This window comes from Ursus americanus, chromosome 10, assembly GCF_024610735.1.
Source record: "Ursus americanus isolate L20-20 chromosome 10, mUrsAme1.1.p, whole genome shotgun sequence".
NCBI classification, from domain to species: domain Eukaryota; kingdom Metazoa; phylum Chordata; class Mammalia; order Carnivora; family Ursidae; genus Ursus; species Ursus americanus.
In genome coordinates this window covers 77794067-77809360 of record NC_142136.1, presented here as the reverse complement: position 1 = coordinate 77809360, position 15294 = coordinate 77794067, and the positions used below count along the sequence as shown (strand labels likewise).

The following is a 15294-nucleotide window of genomic DNA, read 5'->3' as shown; positions in this document are numbered from 1 at the left end:
GCTGACTAATGTTAATGAAAAATATCAGAATTTTTCTGAGTCTTGAGTAGACTTTTGAATATCTGACAGTCTTGAATGTTTGACACCATTTTATGCACACAAACTTGAAGTTTTTATGTTATGCACAATTTAGTAGTATGTTGTTCCTGATTTGTGTGACAGAACACATGGCAGTTTCATAGGTGAGTCTTAGGTATTTTGCTAACTAATCAAATTGAGAATTCCTGGTACAGTAAAAAGGAAAGAAAAATAGAAACCTGGTTTGGAAAATAATATTGAGTTTCTGCTTGAAGGAATGATGGATTTAGATCAAGAAGAATAGAAAGGGGATGACAAAAAAGCAAATATATAAAGACTAGAGGAAGCTTGAGTTGTCCTGGAGGCAGCAAGGAAGTCTGGGAAGCATTTGGAAGCTGGAAAGTGATGGGTGTAATATATTTAAAAATGTATTGATTTCAAGTTAAAAGCACCATGTCAGTCTGATAGAACTTTCATAAAATGTCAGAGAGAATTGCTTTTATTACATATCTTAATTTTTGACAGAATTATTTTGTCTGATATGATGTGCTAGATTTGATATCTCGTATTTCATATATAATTATATTCTGAAGTTGATGAAACCATTTATTTTTAATCTAGAAATATTCCCTGGGCTTTTGAAGAAATAAAGAAAGCAAGTGAATGGGTAAGAAGAACTGAAGGACAATATCCAACTATCTGCCAACGGCTTGAATTGGGTCAAGATTGGGACTCTGCCACTAAACAGCTATTGGGGATCCAAACCATAAACACCACATCTCCCCTTCACAGAGTTCTTAATTACAGTCAAGGCTGAATCAACTGAAGTTGTATTTTAACTATTATTCATGCTTCCATGTATAAAATAATCAGATAGCAATAGATACCTATAATGAAGTTTAATTATGATTTTATTCAATGTAGCACTCACTTTAAAATGAGAAACAGAATTGATTATTTTAATGAACTAACAAGTATTGTAACAAAATATTACAATACTACAGATTTGTGTTTAAATGTTTTAAGGTGATAAGAGACACATTTGGCTGGTCCTGGAGCCTCATTTCCTCCTCCCTTTTAAGGACTCTAGTAGAGAAGTGGCCCAGCTGGACTTAGTAAGCTGGGGAGAAAGAAGGTCTTTGACTGATGTCAGTGTTCCTGGAATGCAAGCCTGTTTCCAGGGCCCTGAGTATCCAGACCTTTGCCCTCAGTATGCATGCTCCCTGGTGTGGTCCTAGTCTGTAGATCCCTTGATACATTTTTTTGTCACTTAGAGAACCTAGGCATCCCAAGCAATTCTTTCATGGATCTTGCTTTTGGTGTTGCCTCTAAAATCCTGAAGTCATCTAGATTTCCTCCTGTGTTATCTTATAGAAGTTTTATAAATTTTGCATTTTACATTTTGGTCTCTGATCCATTTTGAGTTATTTTTTATGAAAGCTGTAAGGTCACTGTTTACCATCCTCCACACTACCATTTCCAGGCCATTACCTCTCTACCTTTATGTCAAAACCCTGGTTTCTTTGTTTTTGTTTTTGTTTTTTAAATTCAATTAGCCAACATATAGTACATCATTAGTCTTTGATACAGTGTTCAATGATTCATTAGTTGTGTATAACACCCAGTGCTTATCACATCAGGTTTCTTTGAGATTCAGTCTTTTGGCTATCCCCCAACCTGTCCTAATTTGTTGTGATTTGCCAAATGCCCAGTACCTACCCTCATTCATGTATGATTCAGGATTTCCCCTTCTACCGCCAATCCTGCCTTCATCTTGAGTGACTTCCATTATCCTGATGTGTGACCCCTCCTAAATCCCTGGACTTGAACCACAGCTATAACTGAGTCTTGGCAGAATGTCCTGTGGTACTCAAAGGATGGGAAGCTGTGAGGAGCTACCATGAGGACTTCTCCCATCTGCCTCCCTATCTCCCTGAGAGGCAAACATAAGACTATTTCTCATCACCTCCCAGTTCTGAGGCAATATAAAGCTCAGAATACAGCTGTAGACTAAAAATCCTCCTAGCTGCATCTAGAATTGGCTCTTCAGCAGTGATGTGTCCCACAACTCTCACTGCAATTATCTAGCTCCTCTTGGAGTGTCAGGAAAGGACAAAGGGGAGCTGGTATCTTTGACTACTCTGCCTCTTGCTGTTTATATAAGTAATAAACGATCTAAATCTAAAATGGCTTCTTATGTCTTTACTGGCTAAATCAATCAGGTCTTGCCCTTGGCCTTGTCTACTTGTTTGCTTGACATAATCATAGAAGATAACTCTTTTCTTGTTTTATCAGATTAAGGGATAAAAGATTGATAATACAGAGTAGCAGAGTGTGTGAATGTAAACAGACTTCCTTACGTTGTTACTGGAAACATATACTAGTAAAACAAAGTTTCGCAGTATTTATCCAAATTTAAATCACTACCCTCCTTGACCTATAAATTTCACTAATAGGAATTCCACTTCTAGAAATTCATCTTGCAAAAACATGGACACACACACATGCATATCTTATATATGCATATGTGTGTGTTTGTTTGTGTGTGTGTGTGTATTACAGTTGCAGAACAATGTGGAATAGAGCCCATTTAAAAATTACAGAAATTGGTGTTTATCCATGTATGAGATAAAGGTCTGTCATGTCATATTCCAAACTGGGATTCCATTACCTATGAGGAATAGAAATTTTATTTCTATCATATACCTGAATTAGTTAAAAAATTTTACAGTGAACACACACACACACATCAAAAATACATAATAAAGAAAATAGTGTAATGAACATAAATTCCATCATTTAAAGTATTTTGCCAAGTTTTTATAAATTTAGAACAGTCTTCTCTTCCCTCTTCTTATGCTATTGACTTGTTGAAGAGACAAGGTCAATTGTCCTATAATATGTCCCACATTCTGGATTTGTCCATTTGTTTCCATTTTTTCTTCCCCCATATTTCTTGTAAACTGGAAACTCGATCTAAGGCCCTGAATAGATTAAGGAGCCATATAGTTTGGTTGTTCTGCTTTTAGTAATGCTAACATTGATCAGTGGGTTTTCCAATGTTAAGTTCTGTTTCTCCTACAACCAACAAATAGTCTGAAGAGATACTTTGGCAGCCAGTTCCTCATCAATCTTTCACCTAGCGGTTTTGTTGCCTGAATCATTTTTATGAAATATTGTGATTCTGTTTTCTTCTACACTTGTTAACTGAAATTCTTCTGAAAAAAATAAGCTTTCCCCATCAACAAAATATTATTTGATTATAATATTTTTAAAAACTAACTTTAAAAATATACCTAATTATTAGAATTGTGTGTCTTCCTGTATAGACTAAGAGTCTGTGGAGGGCAGAGAGAATGTTAAGAGACAGTGTGCCCAAAATGAAGTTAGGTGTGTCAACCCCCACATCAGCAAACCAAGACTTGATACCCAACCTAACTGCAGTTTCAGGCTCTTCTAGGAATATAATCTCAACCAGTAGTCTGGAATTTCCTGGTAGTACTAGTGAGTTAATCCCCTTGATAGACCCCAGTCTTACCCCAAAGGACAGTGAATTTGCCTGAAATAATCCTTTCTTTTATGACTTTCTTGCCCTACCCCCTTTCTGTCATGAAAAGCCTGTCCTTTCCTGCATTTCTTTGGCGCTCCTTCCTATTTGCTAGATGGGATGCTGCCCCAATCATTGAATAAAGCCAATAAGATCTTCAGATTTAGTCATCTGAATTTTAAGACCATGCTCTATTGCTCTTTGTATTCTTAATGCTTAGTATAGTCATGATACACAGGATGCATTTAGTAAGCTAAATAAATAATAAATCAATGAGTCCATTCAAGATCTGATGAGCCTCTCCATGATGTGGGAAACAAAGACAGAAGAAAAATTATTAAATTTCCTACTACTTACAGCCCATTGACAAGTCCTTGAAACAGGCAGAATGACATTCCTCTAGGGCTCAACTGCCTCGATGTTGATACTTTGCTAAGGACGAAAGGCAATCTTAGCCTGACCTTCCAGAATCCTGTAAGTCTACCTTAACATACAAAAATTCCTTTGGAAACTTCATCTCTACCCCTGCAAGATATATGTTGGCATGCACCCCCCAAGACCCAAGGATATACATCTGAAGGGTCTCATGACTGGGGTTTTCCTAGACAGTAATAAATGACCTTTTCCCAACAATAGCCTGCTCCAGGTCCTGGAACCGTTGCTTCCAAATTCCTTAGAAACTTATACTATTCCTAACTCCCTCCCAACTTAAAGTATATAATGACCCCAGTGCAGCTCTCTGCCCACAGGTCCTATCCCCATGCTTTAATAAAACCACCTTTTTGCACCAAAGATGTCTCAAGAATTCTTTCTTGGCCGTAGGCTTTGAACCCTAACGCCTACATCATCCAAATGGATCTGCTGGATCATAGACGATTCTTTAGTTAACCTCAGAGTTAATTTAAAAGAGTTAATCTTATAAATTAAGTCCACCATTCAAAGAAACAAAAACCTCCTTGGGGTGCCTGGCTGGCTCAGTCAGAAGAGCCTGCAACTTTTGAGCTCCAGGTTGCGAGTTTGCGCCCCAGGCTGGGTGTAGACATTACTTAAATAAAACTTTAAAAGAAATTTCAAAAAATTAAAAGTTCGCTACCACAAAGATTTTATTTGCGATTCAAAGTGAGAAAAATATTTTACTCTTAAGTGGATTATCCTAGCAACTTCGTGACTATCTTTGTCAAATCACGGACAAAATACTTTAATCACGTCCTCCATTTTCAATGGGGAAGTAACTTGGAAAATAATTATTTTTGGCTTATTACTTAAAAGTTTTTCGTCTAACTTTAAACAATACTAAGATATAAGAGCACTATGAGTTATGTTTGATTGTTACCGTTCACAGGCGTTAAACAAATCAAGATCACACGTGCACGAATGGCCCAGGATTGCGTTCTGGCCGGCTCAGGTGTGGGCTGGAGGTGGGCTGCTTTCCTAGAAAGCCCCCCCCCCCCCCCCCGCCGTGGGCGTCAGGCGCAACTCTTAGGGGGAAGAGGCCCCACACAGCAGTCGGTCCCCTCTGGTGCTTGAGCTTCTCCTCCAGTCGAATTCCCGCGCTCTGGTGTTCCCTGGCCTCCCCTTCCCAGCTCGGGAACAGCCCGAGCGCGCCTCCGCCGCCCGTTCCCCACTCACCGGTGGAGCCCCAAGCTCTCCGAGGAACCCCTCGGCCTCCTTTCTACCCCGCGCCCTGACAAGCCCCTCCCCCCGCCCACGGCTGTTCCCGCCCCTCCCCCCGGGGGCTCCCAAACAGCCCTCCCTCTACCCTCCGCAGCACCAGAGCTGACACACCGCTCCTCCCTCCCGGCACCATGCGCCCCGCCCTTCCGCCGGGGCGCCCCTCGGCCCGCCCACTCGCTTCCCGTAGGTTCCGCTGGGCTCCAGCGCGCCCGCCTCGATGTGATTGGTTTCAGTGTGTGTCGCTCCAAGGTCCCGAGCCCGCCATTGGCGGGTTTCCCTCGCAGCGTCACGCTGCCAGAGTGGATGAGGGCCAAGTGCAGAGCGCGAGGAACCGCCGGGGTTTGTGTCGCAGCCGGTCTTCGTCGGCGGTTTGCTGGGCTCCTGTTATGGCGGCGGTGGCGGTGGCGGCGGTTGCCGAGGGAGCGAGCGTGAGTGCAGTTCCTGTTTCAGGTGCCGACAGCAATGATGTGTCTCCTGAAGTCGAAGAAGGTGTTGGAGCAGTGGGCGAAGAGAAGGACGCAGCCACGAAAGGAGCGGAGGCAGTTGGAGACAGCGAGGAGGACGGAGAGGATGTGTTTGAGGTGGAAAAGATCCTGGACATGAAGACCGAGGGGGTATGTGTGCGCCGGGGGAGGCGAGGCTGGGCCTGCAGGGCTTGACGTGGAGAAAGCGGGGAGCGGTGGGACTTCTGTGGAGGGTTGCCGCGCGAAGACGCGAAGCCCTCCCAGAATTCACAAGCTGGAAAAGACCAGCTTGTGCAGACACACGACGTAGGCGGGGGAAAGGAACGTGACAGCCGGAGCCAGCGCAAGCTTGCGAATCCTGGGAGCCCTGCACTGACATTCCTGACCGACTCTCGGGCTGTGACTGTGAGGGCACGTTAAAGAAGTTTGAAAGGGTGTGTGGCCAGGAGAGAGGAAGCAGTTTAGGCTGCGGTGTGTGAGTGTCAGTGACGAAGGATTTGTCGTGGTCATCAGTGTTTAGATACCCTATTGGGGCCACCGCTGTGTGCTGCAAAGTAGTGACTGAAATAGTGCTTCTCTGCATAGTCCAGTTGTCCACGCCATCGTTTCAGCGTTTTCCAAAGCTGTGATCAGTTTTCTGGTTTCAGATCTTTTGGAATTCCTCTTCGTCCGCAGAATCTCGCCCAAGAGGGCGGCATTTGAAGGTCTTCAAAACTTGACCGTTATCTTCTCTCTCCTTGTTTACTGTGTGATTGTAACCACACAGTAATCCTTGAAATTCTTCGTCCCACTATACCTCGGCGCTTACTGTTCTCTCCTTCTCAGTCTTTCGGGTCTTACTCTCAGAGGGTCAGTTTTTGACCCTGATTCCTGCAGAGTGAGGTGCTTCTTCAACTACGCCTTTGTAGCACTTTGTTCAGACCTCTTTTTCAGCACTTAAAAGCATTATTCTTTATATGTTTCTCCTGCTAGGTTGTAGGCTCCTTTAATAAAGGGAATATGATTTTTATTAACTTTTGTATCACTGGTACTCAATTCAATACCTAGTATGTAGTAAGTGCTTTGTGTATATCAGATTATTCAATGAGTGAATGAATCATGGACTGCAGGCTAGGGTAAAGGAGAGTGGGTGGAAGGATGGACAGTAGGGAAACAGTTTCAGGAGGTAAGTGTGAGATGACCAAAGGTCTCACGTGGTAGTCGGGTCTCTCTGTCCGTTATTTTCTGTTTGTCATGTGCTACCTTGTGTTAATTTTTTTGTCTATTTAGCAAACTTTTTTTTTTTAATCACATGCTGTGTGCTAGGTGAGTGTTAGGTCCTGAGGATATAGAGTTGCTGACACTGAAGAGTCTGTCTATTGGGAATAAATAATTGAAATCCAATGCCATTAATATTGTTAGTTGCAAAACAGTAAAGATAAGAACTTTATTTGGTGTAATTTCCCCAGATATATTACAAAAGCGCCTTGAGATGAGAGTAGAGCCAATCTTGGACTGTTTTGGATCCCCTGCATTTAACACAGTGCTTGGCACATAGAAAATATTTAGAAAAATATTGTTTAGGGGAGTAATATCTTTAAGTATTAAGGTGATTAACCTATTGGTATACTTTTTTTAACTTATTTTAATTCCAATGTAGTTAAATTCATACAATATTTAATATTCCTGGTCCCAAAGAATTGTAGGTACTGTACCCAAAGTCTATATTCCAGTCAGAAGCAGATGAAACTAAGAAGCTTAAGTGTTTAAGGCAGTAAAGGAGGGTTATTTATATCACTTTAGTGATGTAAAGTTGGGTGAAAATTCTAGTTCTCAGGGCCTTGTATTTTTAGGTGCTCTTGAGAATGACTGATTTATAAGATGAAAATTATTAGCTCAGCAGAACAGGACTACATCGGTTACTTTTTAAGTACTGCTGACTGAGCCAGCCAGTTGAAAAACATAAGGGTCCTGATAATTTGTTTGGCCTCCTTATAGTCTTAAGGTCTATGGTATTTCTGTTGTTCATAAGCCACTAGACTGTGGTATTCTGTTATTGACTAAGACAATCATTATAATGAGTGTTGGCTTGGAGGAATAGCGTTAATTCCAAATTTATATATTAGCCATGTTCTTTCTTTCGGTTTATTGCTAAATGTAATTTTTTTATGTTTTCAGAACAGTTAAATGAAACTGACAGATCTTGGGGTTTTAGCTTCAGTTTTGAATCGAAGTCATTTTTACATAATAAAAAGCTGGCACTTTTTAATATTTATGGGAATTTGATTTCATTTTTTAGTGTACAAATAAATATTTTAATTATACAACTTAGTAAATGATCACAAAGCCAACACCTGTGGTAACATCCGCCCAAGTCAGGAATTATTAGACTGCCAGCCCTAGAAACCTCTTTTGAATCCCCTTTCCCATAAGTATCCTCTTCCATCCCCCAGAATCACTGTACTGAATTATTATTATGGTAATAGCTCTCTTGCTTTTCTTTGTAATTTTTCCACTTAAGGATGCATTCCTTGACACTTGAGTTTAGTTTTACCTGATTTTTTTCTTTTGTTTCAGTGCAATCTCACAATACTTGTTTTGCATGTGTGTGGTTTTTTTCCTCATTAATATCTTTGTGAAATTTTTATTTTATTATTTTTTTTAAGATTTATTTATTTATTATTTTAGAGAGGGAGAGTGAGTCCCGGGGTGTAGGGGAATGGGGGGAGAGGCATAGGGAGAGGGAGAGAGAGAATCTCAAGCAGATGCCACGCTAAGTGGGGAGCTGTGCATATGTAACTATGCAGAGCTTCATCTCACCACCCTGAGATCATGACCTAAGACGAAATCAAGAGTTGGATGCTTAACCAGTTGAGCCTCCCAGGCGCCCCTCTAGTTGCTAAATATTGTGAATGGATGTTGAATTTTATTAAAATTTTTTCTGCATCTACCAAGATGATCCATAATTTTTCTCTTTTATTCCATTAATGTGGTAAATTACATTGATTTCCTAATGTTAAATCAATTTTGTATTCATAAAATAAACCAGAGTTGGTTGTGATGTTACTCTTTTTTAGTGTTTATGTATTTGGTGTTTTTTTTAATCAATTTTTGCTTTTTCTTTATTATTTTCTTTATTAATGTGTCTTTTTCCAACGTCTTGAGGTGGATACATAGTTGTTTTCAGCCTTTCTTTTTTTCACGTTATATGCCTTTTTTTTTAAAAAGTAATCTCCACATTCAACGTCGTGCTTGAACTTAAAATCCTGAGATCAAGAGTCTCATGTTCCACCAACTGAGCTAACTAGGCACCCTCAAATTATACACCTCTAATCTTAGTTTAGCTGTAGCTCATAAATTATCTTTATAGCATGTTTTCATTTGGGTAAAAATATTTTCCAATTTCCATTAAGTATGTGCAGATGTATTGCTTAGTTTCCAGACATTTGAGAGTATTTGTAAATATTTCATGTGCTTTAAAAGAATTTATTTTAATTGACATGTATTCATATATTGTTTAACACTGAATATTTGTTTGATTAATTGGGTAATTAAAAACCTGTAATGTAGTTGCCAAGAAGCAAATCAGCCATTACTTAGGAAGTCGAAACTGGAAATATGGGAAACTAATTTGAGAATAACTTGCATGCATGAGCTCTTCTTAATTTCATATTCCTAATATTGATTATTATAACTGACATTTTTTATGATGTGTTCCTTGTTAATTTTATTTTTTTTTATTTATTTATTAAATATTTTTATTTACTTCAGAGAGAGAGAGTACAGAGGGAGAGGGAGAAGCAGATTCCCTGCTGAGCAGGGAGCCTGATGTGGGACTCAATCCCAGGACCTTGAGATCATGACCTGAGCCACCCAGGCGTCCCTGTCAATTTTAAAGCAACACTAAATCCTGGGTGGCTCAGTCCGTTAAACATCTGACTCTGGATCTCAGGGTCGTGAGTTCAGGCCCCAAGTTGGGGAAGAGGGAAGATCACTGTCTTTGAGAGAGGAAGTATTTTTAGGAGAATGAGGTCATGTCTCCACCATGACCATGAAGTTTAAAACCTAATTTTGCCTCTCAACTGACAAAGTATAAAATATTTACTATATGACAATTTACCAAAGTCTGCTGACTTTGGCTCTATAACTACTTACAGAATTATTATTAAGCCATTCACACTTTTTCTTTAAAAAATTACCTGTAACGTGCCCACTTTCACCACTGCTATTCAACACTGTATTGTACTGTTAGTTCTAGCCAGAGCAATTAGATAAAAAGATGTAAAAGACATTCAAGTTAGAAAGGAAGAAGTAAAACTATATTCACAGATGACATGATTCTCTATATAGAAAAATCCTGAAGAATCACAAGAAAATGACTAGATGTAATAAATGAATTCAGCAAACTTGAAGGGTACAAGAATAACATAATAAAAGGTTGTGTTTCTATATACATGTAATGCACAATCCAAAAAGGAAATTTTTCCCCTCCAGTTTTAATTTTAATTCCAGTTAGTTAACATACAGTCTGATGTTGTTTCAGGCATACAATATAGTTATTCAGCACTTCCATACACCACACTGTGCTCATTACAAGTGCATTCCTTAATGCCCATCACCTATTTAACCCATCCCCCCACTACTCTCCCCTCTGGTAACCATCAGTTTGTTCTCTGTAATTAATAGTCTGTTTCTTGATTTGTCTCAATCTCTCTTATTTTTTTCCTTTTGCCTATTTGTTTTCTTTGTTAAATTCTGCATATGAGTGAAATCATATGGTATTTGTCTTCTCTGATTTATTTTGCTTAGCATTATTCTCTCTGGGTCCATCTGTGTCATTGCAAATGGCAAGATGTCATTCTCTTTATGGCTGAATAATATGCCATTGCATATATATGCCAGATTTTCTTTATCAGTTCATCAATCAGTGGACACAACAGGCTGCAAACATTGGGGTGCATGCACCCCTTTAAATTAATGTTCTTGTATTCTTTGGGTAAACACCCTGTAGTGTGATTGTTAGATCATAAGATAGTTCTATTTTTAACTTGCCATTAGGTTTATATATAGCCTCTTCTGCATATGGCAGTCTGTATTAAGTTGATGGTTGTTTAAGTTTGAACCCATTCTTTTCTCATCTCCTCTCCACATTTTTAGGTATATGTTAGTATATATTATATCCGTGTGTGTGTGTGTGGTTTTTTTACAGAAGTATTCATTTTTACAGCTTTTGTATTTCATACCTTTATACTGTCACTTTTGGTGTCTCCTTTCTACTCCGAGTCCCCTTTTATATTTCTTGCAGGGCTAGTTTAAGGGTCACAGACTCCTTTGTTTTTTATTTGTCTGGGAAACTATCTCTCCTTCTATTAGGAATGATAGCCTTGCTGGATAGAGTATTCTTGGTTGCAGATTTTTCCCATTCGTCACACTGAATATATCATGCCACTCCTTTCTGGCTTGCCAGGTTTCTGCTGAAAAATATCCTGCTAGCCTTATGGGTTTTCCCTTGTAAAGTTACCAGCTTTTGTTTTGCTGCTTTTATGATTTTTTCTTTATCACTATATTTTGCAAATTTAATTATAATATGTCTTGATGTGCATCTGCTTTGTTGATTTTGATTGGCACAGTTCTCTGTGCCTCCTGGATCTGAATATGGGTTTCCTTCTCCAAATTAGGGAAATTTTCAGATGTTATTTCATTAAATACATTTTCTGCCCCCTTTTCTCTCTCTTCTTCTGGGACTCCTATAATATGAATGTTGATTAACAGAGTCCCTAAGTTTCCTAAGTCTATTCTTGTTCTGTGTAATTGTTTTTCTCTTTTGTTCAGCTTTATTACTTTTCATTACTCTGTTTTCTAGGTCACTAATGTTGACTAGGTTACTAATGTTTCTTTGTTTCTTCCATCCTGCTATTCATTCCATCAAGCATGTTTCTCATTTCATTTATTGAGCTCTTTATCTCTGCTGCGTTATTCCTTACCTCTGTGTTAAGGGTATCACTCATGTTTTCCACTCTTTTCTTAAGTCTAGTGAGTATCCTTATGATCATTCCTTTAAATTCTCTATCAGGCATGTTACTTATATATGTTTTGCTTAGATCTCTGGCTGTGGCCTTGTTCTGTTCTTTCATTTGGGATAAATTTCTTTGTCTTATTTTGTCTGTTTCTCTGTTTCTGTTAAGAAAGTCAGCTATGTCTTCTGTTATTGAAAGTAGTAACTTTATCTAGAGGAGGGCCTGGCGTGCCCTGCAGTGCAGTGTCCTCTGTTCACCAGAACCTGGCACTTAGAGCACAGTATCCTATGTGTGTTGCTTATACCTTGCTGTTGTGTCCGAGTCACTTTTCCTTTCACTGTAGTCATTTGCACTGACACTCTGCCTGTTGTGGGCTGTGCTTGCTGTCTGTGAGATTAGTGGGACCCAGGTAGGCCAGCTCTGAAGGGGACTTGGGAGAGGGGTGGTGGTGTTACCAAAATTTGGGTTGGGTCAGTAGTCCTATGCTGGATCCCCTGAAGTGCAGCAGTAGTTTGGGGCTGTGCACTGGGGCTGCCAGGGACACAAGGCTGGGCATGGTGCATGAGAATGGCTGGGTATGGCTGAGTGCAATGCACTGGGTGTCTGGGCAGGGTGTGCATGGCTTTAACAAAATCCCCCTGAGCCCAAGGCTAGCAGGCTTGGAGTGGGCGAGTCCTGAGGAGAACTCATGGGCATAGCATTCTGCTAGCAGGTCAGGTAGCAAGGGTCTCTGCAGCTCCCCCTCCTGCAGGTGGCTGTCTGTTTATGCTGGCAGGTGGGAGAAGAAAATGGCATCCACGATTTCCTTTGTTTTCAAAGAAGTCCTCCAACATGGTCTGAAATCAGTATAAGCAGATCTGTCTGCTGTTTGCCCCTGGTGTTCTTTCTTTCTTTCTTTTTTTTTTTTTTTTTTAGATTTTATTTATTTATTTGAGAGAGAGAGCACGAGCAGGGGGAGTGGCAGAGGGAGAGGGAGAAGCAGGCTCCCTGATGAACAGGGAACCCGACATGGGACTTGATCCCAGGACCCTGGTATCACGACCTGAGTTGAAGGCAGATGCTTAACCAACTGAGCAATCCAGGCACCCCTGCCCCTGGTGTTCTATAAACTGCTGTTATGTTGCCTCTCCTTATGCTCCTGTCTCTTTAACGGCATCAACCCAGCTATCACTCACCCTGGTGGCCAGTGCAGCACTGAAGTCAGGTGACTTTTAAAGCTCCAAGCTCCAACCCCTACTGGTTTTACAAGCTCCTCCAACATTTAGGGGATTAGTCTTCCCCATGTGAGATCCCTGGTGCATGGACTTGTTTCTCTGTCCTGTTCTCACACACTGCTCCATCCCTCCTGCAGGCAGCCTCTCTCCACCTTTCTGACCTTCCAGACCTTTCAGATGCAGCTTCTTCTCTATATTTAGTTGTGGATCTGCCAGTCTTCAGATCACTCTCCAGTTTATTGGCTTGGATGTAGATGATCTCTAGTTGTAAAAATGGGACAGGGTGAATTCAGGGTCCTCCTACTCTGCCATCTTCCTAAGCTTCTCCCAAAAAGGAAATTAAGAAAACAATTCCAGGGGTGCCTGGGTGGCTCAGTCAGCTAAGCGTCCAACTCTTGGTTTTGCTCAGGTCATGACCTCATGGGTCGTAGGATTGAGCCCCCGTATTGGCTCAGGACTCAGTGGTGAGTCTGCTTGAAGATTCTCTCCCTCTTCCCCTTCCCCAACATGTATACACTCTCTCTCTCAAATAAATAAATCTTAAAAAAAAAAAAGAAAAGAAAACAGTTCCATTTATAACAGCATCTAAAAGAATAAAATACTTTTTTTTTTGTTAATGATTTTATTTATTCGTTTGAGAGAGAGAGCAAGAGAGATCACAGAGGGTGAGGGAGAAGCAGATTGGCCACTGAGCAGAGAACCTGATGCAGCGCTCGATCCCAGGACCCTGAGATCATGACCCAAGCCAAAAGCAAATGCTCAACTGACTGAGCCACCCAGGCACCCGTAAGAGAATAAAATACTTAGGAATAAATTTAACCAACAAGGTAAAAGAGTTGCAAACTTACTACAAAGCTTCAGTGATCAAAACAGTATACGGTACTGGCATAAGGACAGATACAGAAAATCCAAAAATGAACCCATACATTTATGGCCTATTGATTTTTCATAATGGGTATCAAGTCCAATCAATGGGGAGACAAATTGTGCTGAAACAACTGGATTTCCACGTGCAAAAAAGGAAAGCTGGATCCTACCTCACACCTTATACAAAAATTAACTCAAAATGAATGAAAGACCTAAATTTAAGAGGTAAAACCATAAAATTCTTAGAAGGAAACATAGGGGTAAATCTTCAGGACCTTGGATTTGACAATGCAATCTTGGATATAATTCCAAAAACGCAAACAAAAGAAAAAATAAAAACTTTTTATTTTAAAAACTTTTTGTGCATCAGAGAACAGTATAAACATAGTGAAAAGGCAACCCAGAGAACTGAAGAAAATATTTGCAAATCACATCTGACAAGGGATTGATATCCATAATATATAAACAACCCCTATAATTCAAAAACAACACCAAAAATTAAAAAAACAAAAAACAAGACAGCCTACTTAAAAATGGGCAAAGGATTTGATTAAACATTTCTCTAAAGATGTACAAATGGCCAATAAGTGTATGAAAAGATGCTCAAGATCTTAGTCCTTAGGGAAATGCACATTAAAACCATGAGATACTACCTCACACCAGTTACTAGATGGGTGTAATAAAACAAACAAAAACATGGAAAACAAGGGCTTGTGAGAATGTGGAGAGATTAGATTCTTCTTACACTGGTGGTGGGCATGTAAAATGGTATAGCTCTTGTGGAAAACAGTTTGGCTGTTCTTCAAAAAGTTATAAACAGAATTACCTCATGGCCCAGCAATTCCACTCCTTGGTATATACTCAAAAGAACTGAAAACAGTAACTCAAACAGGTATTTGTTCTACCATGTCCAGTAGAGCATTGTTCACAGTAGCCAGTAAATGGAAACAACTCAAGTGTCTATCAACAGGTGAATGGATAAACAAAATGTGGTGTGTATATATATATATATATATATATATATATATATATACACACACAGTGAAATAGTATTCAGTCTTAAAAAGGAAGGAAATTCTGACACATTCTATAACATGGATGAACCCTGAAAACATTATGGTAGGTGAAATAAGCCGGAAGCAGAAGAACATATATTGTATGATTCTACTTACATGAAGTACTTAGAATAAGTAAATTCACGGAGACAGAAAGTAGAATGATGGATACCAGGAGTTCAGGGGAAGGGGAATTACTGTTTAATAGGGACAGTTTCTATTTCGAAAGATGAAAAAGTTCTAAAGATGGGCAGTTGTGATAACTGCATGTCTGTGTGAATGTACTTAATGCCATTGCTGTCTCTGTGAATTTACCCTTAAAAATGATTAAAATGGCAAATTTTAAGATACATACACCAAAAAACTATATAAAACTACAATAAACAAGATTTTAAAATTACCTATTGTGTCTTTCACTCATTTTCTCATTCATTTATAATATTTTTAATGTTTTATGGC

The 15294-nt window shown here is 39.6% G+C and overlaps 2 protein-coding genes and 1 long non-coding RNA gene across 3 annotated transcripts in view; 2 read left to right on the top strand and 1 right to left on the bottom strand.

Moving 5' to 3' along the window:
- PARP4 (poly(ADP-ribose) polymerase family member 4) overlaps positions 1-2205 on the top strand; it is a 131766-nt gene extending 129561 nt beyond the window's left edge. The window contains exon 34 of the mRNA XM_045797150.2: positions 640-2205. Within this exon, the coding sequence (XP_045653106.2) occupies positions 640-835 (196 nt within the window). The 3' untranslated portion in view covers positions 836-2205. The remainder of the gene's footprint in view (positions 1-639) is intronic.
- Positions 1-5270, bottom strand: part of LOC123791998 (uncharacterized) — an 89298-nt gene extending 84028 nt beyond the window's left edge. Inside the window, exon 1 of the long non-coding RNA XR_015725987.1 lies at positions 5195-5270. This is a non-coding gene — a long non-coding RNA (uncharacterized LOC123791998). The remainder of the gene's footprint in view (positions 1-5194) is intronic.
- Positions 5271-5534: 264 nt separating this feature from the next.
- Positions 5535-15294, top strand: part of MPHOSPH8 (M-phase phosphoprotein 8) — a 68018-nt gene continuing 58258 nt past the window's right edge. The window contains exon 1 of the mRNA XM_045797149.2: positions 5535-5853. Within this exon, the coding sequence (XP_045653105.1) occupies positions 5626-5853 (228 nt within the window). The 5' untranslated portion in view covers positions 5535-5625. The remainder of the gene's footprint in view (positions 5854-15294) is intronic.